The sequence below is a fragment of the Lactuca virosa genome, chromosome 1 (genome assembly GCF_052849685.1).
Source record: "Lactuca virosa cultivar CGN04683 chromosome 1, Lactuca_virosa_CGN04683_v6, whole genome shotgun sequence".
Lineage (NCBI taxonomy): Eukaryota > Viridiplantae > Streptophyta > Magnoliopsida > Asterales > Asteraceae > Lactuca > Lactuca virosa.
The window spans coordinates 63320301-63330241 of record NC_136426.1 but is presented as its reverse complement, the minus strand read 5'-3'; the positions used below and the strand labels follow the sequence as shown (position 1 = coordinate 63330241).

Genomic DNA, 9941 nt, shown 5'->3' with positions numbered 1-9941 from the left:
GGTTTGGTTCAGTTCTTGTAAGCTAGTTTTAGGTAATATATGGAGTCCATAATTGATCATTTTAGCAAATTACTCAACATGAAACTTTTCAAAATACACCTTATACGTTACGAGTTACGACCCCATCCGAATAACTATTATACAACGTTTTGTTAACCCTGATTAAAATGTGGATTTAGATAATAATAAGTTTATGGATTCAAAACTCGGATGTATCATGTTTGTCCCATTACTAGAAAGAAATATCTACTTAGACTTTTTGACAATGGTGGAATTTTGTGTATGTTGAAAATTTTAGCCTTTGAGATATAAAATCACACCCACACAAATTTCGGAATTTTGTGGTACGCCATTTTTCAAACCGAAATTTCAAGATATTTGTTCAAGATTTTGTTGTTTAGTTGATCCTATTATTGTTATCCTTTAAAAGCGCGAATGGTGCACACCATCTGTTTGTGAAAATGGCCACTACAAGTGCTCCGATCTTCCAGTCATGGGCACAAATCGTATCGGCTTCTCGTGCTTCATCCAGCAGTAATTTAACTCCTTTCGTCGCAAACACTCATGGTACGCCGTTTCTTATATCTATGCTTGTTTGCTTGATTGTCTGCTCCATTTGATTTCTTATATATCAAGTAAATTGGGGCAATTCACTTGAGGATTGGAATTAAGAGGATAATCAGTGCAAATTTTCAACCTAAAACCTTGAATTCCTACTCCATAAACTGTATAACAAACTTAAACTTGAGCTATTCGTAACAAATCGGGTTTATATTATCCGACATAATTCGTAAGCCAATTACAGGTAGTAAACAATTCATGGTTTCTCCCTTACAAGAACATCAAAGATGGAGGAATCCGGTGAAGACCAGCCGGAAGATAAGGGCTGCGGCTGTCGTAGCAACTCCTGCTGCCGAGGAAGTTAAAGAGTACGTTTCTGGTTTCCACTCTCCTTACATGTTTTCATCGTCGATATTAGCTCGTTATTAACAGAAATCCTTGGTCATTTTCCAGAGCAGTTCTTCCCTCATGGGCGGAATTCGACATTGGGCGAGCTCCAGTCTACTGGAAAACAATGAATGGCCTTCCTCCTAGTTCCGTACGTTTTTATGCATTAACTTCGATTTGTATCAAATATATATCTTCCATTTCATACTTGTGTTTCAACTTTAGTATCTAAATCATCAATCGAATTCACAGGGAGAGAGACTGAAACTATTTTACAATCCCGCTGCTAGCAAACTCGCACCAAATGAAGATTTTGGAATCGCATTTAATGGCATGTTTACATCATAATTTTTTTACTACGTGATAATAATATAATAAAGAGACCCTTATGAAGGTATTATGTATATAATATAATATTGTTTTTTTTCTTCTGCAGGTGGATTTAATCAACCAATCATGTGTGGTGGTGAGCCAAGAGCTATGCTACGCAGAGATCGAGGCAAGGCCGATCCTCCATATTACACCATCCAAATATGTGTTCCTAAGCATGGTAACAAAATGATTTATGTGTTTTGTATGAACAAATATTGTGATTCTTTTTAGCTGAATAAACTGTCTGAACGAGAGTAAATGATACTGCAGCTATGAACTTGATATTCTCGTTCACAAATGGAAGTGAATGGGATGGTCCTTATAGATTGCAATTTCAAGTGCCAAAAGCATGGAGAAATCAAGAATTGGACTTCTTTAATCGGGTAAAAATGAGTTTGTTCAAATTGGAATTGACGTGAATCATTTTGTGATTACTCTAAACTAACGGAATAGGAATCGGTGATTCAGGGTCTCACGGAGGAATTGAGCCGAGAGGGTGCTTGTGAAAAGGCAATATATCCTGACACAAGCATTATCATTGATAGATGCCAATTGATGGGTAACTTGACTAGCGAAGGGGTACGTAACAAGCTACAAATTCCATTGTAGATATAAAATCAGTCAGTCTCACAGTCCAATGCATGTCAAAAACAGTACAACCTAAGTCAGTCCAAGTCTAATACATGTGAGATGCATGCAGTACAACCTATGTTATGTCATGTCATGAGTCAAACACAGTACAACCTAAGTCAGTCCAAGTCTAATACCGTCTCAGTCCTAATCCATTACGTGTCAAACACAGTACAACCTGTTAGGTTCTGTCATGTCATGTCATGTCCTGTCCTGTCCTGTCCTGACAATATCATATGTGGTGCAGGCGGATCGCTGCGAACTTGATCTTGTAACCGGTTGCACTGATCCAGGCTCTCCCGAATACAACCCTCTTGCCAATGTAGACGATGGGTCATGCCCTCCTTACTCAGATTCTGAATCCGAAGATTAACATCTACAATTGTAATATTGTCAACATTATAAAAAAAAACTAGTCCATTCAACTGTAGTTAATAGGCACTTATCGTTCATGGTCGTGCCTGTTCTTGTTAATACATTCGAATACAATATACGCAATAATATAGAAAGTTAGGGAAACTAAGCTTTTTCCCTTAGTCCTAACTATTTTATAAATTTTTTCATCGTTTATTTTTTCAAGCCATTCTCCAAAAGTGATGTCATTATCTTAAAACAGATTTAAACATTGTTTACATAGACAACACTTGATTAAGTAAATAAAAAAAGAAAGAGTCCTCATTGTGTCCCATTTCCGAGCTTTGGAGACACAAGGAAGGCCTTACGATCACCATTGGAATTGGGGTCAATTGTGGGTGTTTTGTGGCTTTTGTGGATGTATTTTCCGGCTATGGAATCAAATAACATGCCCGCACCGATTCCGACTACCAAATCGATGGTGTAATGGCCTCTGGTGCTCAACAACCTCACGAATTGTAATACGTTGAAGATGTCGAACAGAATCGCCAATTCCGACCTTTGCATCCTCCTCATGTCGAGAGATGCTATGACTGATGCAGCTACGTGACCGGAATAGAATAGAAAGAACGATACGTTTCCAACCGGAAAGTCGACGCCAGAACCTAAAAATCCCTGTAGAAATAAATTCTTGATCAAATCGTGTTTTCAGTTAATTTTTTTTTTAAAGATCAATATTTTAACACTCATAATTATCAAATTATGGAACCAGTTACAAATGAGTGATATTTTGTTTTATATAACTGGATTTCCTGTTTGAATATAAAGTATAAATATTTGGTTATGTTACTTTTACCTGTAATTTGCATACATTATACATTGTTTATTATCTATGATAAAATTTGATTAAAATTATGTTATTTCACTTGTAATTTGCATAAACTCAAAATGTATTGCTTCTATTAGTATTTATATATTATATATTTCAATTTTTAGAAAATCCAATTTCGTGAAACCACACACGCTTGACCCTTTGATTTATTCTTTTAAGAAAAGTGTTTTGTCAGGAGATACTCTATCTAAATTTTATTTAATACAAGATATTAATCTTGACAAATAAAATATCATCCTATTTTTTATTGCTATACATCCTACTATCTTATATTAAACGGGTGTTTGTGAGTCCTTATTAAAATAACTTATTAGCTTATTGGTTTTTTAAAAAACCAAGAAGTTAAAAAGTTATTTGGCCACACTAACTTTATAGAAAAAAAAAAAAGGTTTTCAATAATTTTCTCTTTTAATCTTTTTATTTTATTTTGATCTTTTTATTTTATTTTGATACCTGTTTTTATCTATTGAATAAGAAGATAAGTAAAACCAAAATGATTAGATAGAACTATATTTGATTTCTCTATATTTATATTATATGAAAAAAAAAGTTTTAGAGGTAAAAGTCCCTGTAGAAATTTGTTTTTAGATAAAAAAAAATCAAACACTAAAGGGTTTCTAGCTCTGTGGTATTAGCTCTGTGGTATCACGTGTAGTCTTCCATCTTTGAAGTTGAGGGTTCAAGTCTCCTAGTATACATAGATGTTACTAGGTGTGTTATGTTAGGAGTAGTTTACATTTGTCGGTCAAAAAAAATCAAACCCCATTTTTTTATTAAAACACCCAACACTTATGTTGAAAAGATTGGAAAAAAGAGTGGGTTTAATAATAAACTAATTTTATTATAAATTCAAAAGGAAATTTCACATAAAATAGACATATTTTCAATTAAATTTTAAGTTTTAATTTACAAAATGATTTTTAAAAATCAACATTGAGAAGGAAGCGCTCATCGAATGAGCATTGAACAACCGCTTATCATTAAAGTTGTGTTTGGCGCGCCACAGCTAGCTTGTTTTTCGAGCTTTTTTATGTTGTCGTGTTTGGTAAGCCAAAAAGTAGCTTATAAGCTAGTTTATAAGCTAGCTTTTTGAAAAACTATTTAGACTAGCTTTTTATGAGCTTTTTTAAAAAAAAATTCAAATACGCCCTTTAATTAATTATAGAAACACATACTCCTACATGTCCTTTTATGTAATTTTATATATTTCAGTTAGTTTTACCAAACGTTATTTTTTATCAGCTAGCTTTTCAACTATCAGCTAGTTTTTTATTTAATAACTAGATTTTCAGCTAACAGCTAGATTTTCAGCTAGTACGCCAAACATAGCCTAAGTCAGTTTGTGATTTTTGTAAAAGAAAAAGATAAATCTAGTTTATACACCATGTTTCATCGGAAGGTGATGAGTTCAAAACATACACCATGTTACCACTGTTTTTTAATCTATTTTGAGATTTTTGGACTTATTTTTTATAAATACATAATAAACCAGTTTTTAATATATTTATACATATATAAATACGTTAAATATAATAGAACTAGTTTTGTATTTTTATGTTTTTGTGGGTTGTGATTTTTGTATAGTTACATAAAAATAAAAATAAAAACAGCTTTTTTTATCTATCTATATGTATTTATACCAAAATCGCAGCCCCAAAACATAAAAATATAAAAATATATAAAATAATAGTTTAATGTATTTTTATATTTTTATATGTATTTATATATATAAAGGTCATTACATTTAATGACCTTTATATGTATAAATACTACCATCATGTTACCATTTTTTAATGATTTAAAAAAAATACCAAAATTGTCATAAAAATTGCAATTGGGCGTGTTAGTCTTGTATTTTGGGCTGTTATTTTATGAACCATGCAAACAAATTGCTAAAGGAAATAAATGGTAACATGATGGTGTAAGTTTTGAACTCATTACCTTATGATGAAACATGGAAAGAGAAGTGAAAAGGGAAAGGAAATAAAATGCATTCAACTATAAAATATATAGATTGTTTAATCAACATTCTATTTTCTTACACAACTTTGTCATTTAATTTAGTTAACTCTACGAAGTTCAATGATACATAGTTTTTATTTTTGAAAATATCTATCATGTGTTTGTTAATCAGTTCCCAATTCACAAGTACATGTGAATCGAACTATAAATTCATTGTATGTCAACTTAGAATACAATTATGGTTGAGTTTAATCTTTTGTATCCAACTACGTGACATTTCAATCATTCAATCATGTATCGTAGATGTTCTTAGTCTATTTTCAGGCAAAGTTGATCGATGCTTTCATTATCTGGTTGATATTCATTATTCATGTTATAAGGATGATACTGTGGACCAAATGACCAATGGACATATCTTTCTTTTGAACTAATACTTTTTATCGTTAAGTATGATTGACAACGTGATTAAGATAATGTATTAACTTTGTACGAAAATTAGCAATTAATTTTGAATTTTGTCCATTTAATGGATTTCACAGGGTAACCTATTTATTATTTGTTAGGAAAATCTCGTAATGATTTATTTCTATTTCTTCTAATAAACGTATCATAGCAGTAGATTACCATAATTATCTTAATCAGTGGATGATGACCCATTTCTTTCTCCAAAAGTTAGTGGAATCTTTCTGAAATATCATATTGCTCAATAACAAATAGATAAAACAAACAAAAAGTCACGAATGGTTTTAATTAAGTTCAAAATTACTCATTTACCCATCATAAATGTTGTAAATGTATACTTTTGATACTAGTAATTGATAATTGATATTGACATTGTCCTCTATTTTTATGAAACATATTTATTCTGATTAGATTACTTTCTAATCAGTAATCCCTCGTTAAGTTTAAAAAATAAAAATAAAAATAAAATAAAAACTTTATCTCCTATTTGTCTATTTGATGATCAACTTTTTTATAAATGTTTAGGACTAAAGGAAATCTGTTTGTTGTATGTGGATGTATGCTTTAATTAATAAACAATATTAGATTTTAAAAATATTTAGAAGTAATATATTGCATAAGGGAAAGGGTTAAAATAAAGAATAATGCAAAGTACTATAATCACTTAATTTACAAATGCAACAAATATCTTGTAAATATTGAGTTTTAGAAAGCTAGCCATTGTTTTGTAATTTTATGTAGATTTCACATTTATTCGTTTAAAACGTTTTAATGACTTACTTATACAAAAAGTACATGCTTTTGCCGATTTATAACGAAGAAAAGTTCCTACTATTATGCATGCAGTCATTATAGTTTGTTGCACGTTTTTTTTTATTTTACAAAAAACTTGATATCTTACTAATTTATACATGCATCAATCGATAATAGTTTAGTAATAAAGTTTAATATGACTGTATAAATTAGTAAATTATTCAATTTATTGTATATTTTAATAGAAAAATACAACTTTGTTTTATATATAATTAATTAATTAACCGTGAATAATACTATGTTTCATAAATATAAAAAGAAAATAAGAAACGTGGAAAGTGAAAGTTGACACCTGAGGCAAAGGAAGCTGTGTGGAATAACCCAAAATGCCCCTGAAAGTGAACATCAGCAGCGCCGCAATTGTGGCTCTCGGCCGCCCCTCCACCACCCACGTTCCGATTATATACACCGTTTGCATCCCCACAAACACCTTCAAATATTGCACAAAATTCATCAAAACATCACTTGATTCTAACTAATCGATCAACCATAATTTGAACAAGAATTACCGTATTAAGTCCGGCGAGAATGGTGTTGAGTACAGGGCTGCCGGAAAGAATGCGGTGGAGGTGGACGGTGGCCACAAAGCCAATGTCAAACGGCGGTGAAGACGGAGGAATCATTGGAAGAGTGTACTCCACACGCATGAAAAACAACAAAAATACAGCCAGTAAACACGGTATTGGGTGGCACTTCAACACAGCCGACACATCGTCCGCCGTCCATTTCATGAACGACACCTCACCAACCCGCCACCGTAGCTCATCAACCCAACTCTGCCGCAACCATAATGAGGAGGCATTAGATTTAGTGCATGCCTTTTCGAGGGTAGACTTAGCAAGTGTGTGGTCTTTGAGGTTGGTGGTGTTGGTGTGGAGTACTGAGGAACGGTGGTTGAGGGTGTCGCCGTTCATTGTAGCCGTGAAAAATGGGGGTGGTGAGAGAAGGTATTTATAGGGGAAGGACAATAGTGGCGGAGGTTCCCATGAGAGAATGTTGGTGTTACAAATGGAATGTAAACCAAGTACCTAGTACACGTTTCAACAAACAATTAATCAATGCGAAAAAACACATACAAGTAAACCCACGAGAGTGTAGATCTCTTAAATAAATTAGTCACGATCTAACATGTTATAGGTTAACGAACCTTACGATGGCATTTCTTGTGAAATGATTATGCTACATCCCGGGGATAGTTTTGTAAATTTATCTCGAACAAATTACCGAAATAGTCCCTCTGGTTTATCAAAATTATGTGTTTTGTCTCTAACTATTTTTTTACACTCGGACCTGATGGATTTGAGTCATAAGAACTTTCCTATGTGCACATGCAAACCCTAATTGCTTGGATCTAGGTTTCTCTAATTGAACATGCATTGAATCCAAGACTTGCAATACTAGATCTAATTTAATATATTGAATCTAATCATATGAAATCAGATCTGAAAGAATACCTTGAATTACTTGCTTGATACTTCTTCTTCTTAGAGCTTAGAGTCACAATTGTCACTCCTCTAATGACTTACAAACACCAACTAGCAAGAAGATGATCTTGAGAGAGAGGGAGGAGGGATAGAAATCGGCCCTAGGGTTCCTTGGCTTGCAAGAGTGTCGATTTCTCCACCCCAAGGGTTCTATTTATACTATGAGCTATTAGGGTTTCTCCTTTAACCCTAATTGAATGACTTAGGCCCTAAGCAATCCAAGATCCTTCTAGATACAAGGCTTGGACGAATTTAAGGTTCCCAAACCCTAAATTTCGTCCACCCCAATATCCATAAGGATACATAGCCCAAAATACAACTATCACACATTTGACAGTTTATGCCCTTTATTCAATTAACCTCTTTAAGTCACCAAATTAATTCTCAATTAATATATGACCTATATTAATCAAATAATATTATTATTCCTTAAATATATATTATTCTCATAATATATTAATAATATCTCTTCTCTCTTAACAAATCATCCTGTCAAGTTGCTATGGTGAAGGCAACCCAAAAGGACCATGCATAACCGGGTCAAGTACTTACCAAATATAGTTACAGCCTTAGACACTAATCCAACAGTCTCCCACTTGGATAAGTCTAGTAACTATATATGCAAACACAATCCGATTAGCAATCGTAGCTCTCAAAGACGCTGTCAACTCTGATATTATCAATATCCTGTCCTTTAGATAAGGGATCGTATAATTCTCTGTTCTAGATATCGTGCGGACAATTACATGGAACATGGTCATACTTATTGTCCTGCAATTTGTTTCTCGATCTCAGGTTCATTTGACATAGAACTTAATCGAACACATCAATTTAGTTCTGACCGGGCCCGGCACATAAGTCAAATCAAATCATCGAGGGACCCTGATATCGCTTTTACCCTCTTAGGATAAAAGGAACAGATAAACTTCGACTTATATGCATTTATTATCCACTAATCAAATTACACACAACAATACGTTTTATAACATCAAGTTACTGATGCGTTTGCGTATTATCAATGCACAACCAATTAACAAACAATAAACCATATATCTAGGTTTTAAGACTATATGATATTACCATCTTGTGATCACTCGTGATAAATTCCATGAAGTGATTCCAACAAGTGCGGGTTTATTCCAATGCTCAAATCAAGTTCATAAGCACTCATGAACGTTGAAGCAAACCTTTGCAATGTCTAATACACTTTAGACAATCTACACACCAATTCATGACAGTCTTCATTCATACCTACTTCCAACATATGAACGACTATGGACTATTCGGATAATTCGATTATTATCAAATAATTAATTACTCAGGAAGTCAAAACATGCAAAATGAAACAATAGTTAAACAATTAACATAAGACAGTAGCTTTACTTATAAATAATACTCCTTTATTTAATCATCAAATGTCAATTACATTTATCTATTACACATTTCCAAACTATCTAATCTAAACTAATATCGTCCTTTAGCCCAATGCTCCTAGCGTGCTGTAAATGCTTAACCCTGCTAAGTCCCTTCGTAAGCGGATCTGCTGGGTTATCCTCTGACGATACCCTTTTTACCACGAGGTGTCCTTCTTCTACTCGATGTCTAATAAAATGATATTTTCTGTCGATATGTCGAGATCTACCATGATCCCTCGGTTCCTTGGTCAAGGCAACCGCTCCTTCATTATCACAGAAAATTTCCACAGGCTCCTTTATGGTAGGCACAACTCCAAGATCACCAATGAAGTTCTTCAACCACATAGCCTCCTTTGACGCTTCGCTCGCTGCAATGTACTCTGATTTGCACGTTGAATCAGCTACTGTTTCTTGCTTGGAACTTTTCCAAGTCACCGCTCCCCCATTAAGGGTAAAGACCCAGCCCGACTGCGAACGGTAGTTGTCCCTGTCGGTCCGAAAGCTGGCGTCACTATACCCTTGTACCTTTAAGTCATCACTCCCTCCGAGGACTAAAAACCATTCCTTGGTCCTCCGAAGGTACTTAAGTATATTCTTGACTGCAATCCA

General features: G+C 33.6%; 2 protein-coding genes across 2 annotated transcripts; one reads left to right on the top strand and one right to left on the bottom strand.

Annotated features, from left to right (window-relative positions):
* The first annotated feature begins 404 nt into the window (after positions 1-404).
* PIFI (post-illumination chlorophyll fluorescence increase) lies at positions 405-2505 on the top strand. The gene is made up of 8 exons (XM_079073226.1): positions 405-567; positions 806-929; positions 1015-1099; positions 1201-1279; positions 1385-1498; positions 1591-1703; positions 1789-1899; positions 2198-2505. Exons 1-8 carry the CDS (start codon positions 462-464, stop codon positions 2321-2323), a joined length of 858 nt encoding a protein of 285 aa, XP_078929352.1. The 5' UTR covers positions 405-461; the 3' UTR covers positions 2324-2505.
* A 101-nt stretch (positions 2506-2606) lies between these two features.
* LOC145139288 (phosphatidylcholine:diacylglycerol cholinephosphotransferase 1-like) lies at positions 2607-7520 on the bottom strand. The gene is made up of 3 exons (XM_079073181.1): positions 6943-7520; positions 6726-6863; positions 2607-2979 (listed from the first exon to the last, which is right to left on the bottom strand). The coding sequence occupies exons 1-3, from the start codon at positions 7345-7347 to the stop codon at positions 2626-2628; spliced, it is 897 nt and encodes a 298-aa protein (XP_078929307.1). The 5' UTR covers positions 7348-7520; the 3' UTR covers positions 2607-2625.
* Between the last annotated feature and the right edge of the window lie 2421 nt (positions 7521-9941).

Bases quoted from the DNA above. Each gene is read 5' to 3' on its own strand.
- PIFI (XM_079073226.1), top strand. From the start codon at position 462: ATGGCCACTACAAGTGCTCCGATCTTCCAGTCATGGGCACAAATCGTA. The intron at 930-1,014 runs GTACGTTTCTGG...GTCATTTTCCAG, and splicing joins GCTGCCGAGGAAGTTAAAGA to AGCAGTTCTTCCCTCATGGG. The intron at 1,100-1,200 runs GTACGTTTTTAT...TCGAATTCACAG, and splicing joins ATGGCCTTCCTCCTAGTTCC to GGAGAGAGACTGAAACTATT.
- LOC145139288 (XM_079073181.1), bottom strand. From the start codon at position 7,347: ATGAACGGCGACACCCTCAACCACCGTTCCTCAGTACTCCACACCAAC. The intron at 6,864-6,942 runs GTAATTCTTGTT...CAATATTTGAAG, and splicing joins TTCTCGCCGGACTTAATACG to GTGTTTGTGGGGATGCAAAC. The intron at 2,980-6,725 runs GTGTCAACTTTC...TTATTTCTACAG, and splicing joins CACAGCTTCCTTTGCCTCAG to GGATTTTTAGGTTCTGGCGT.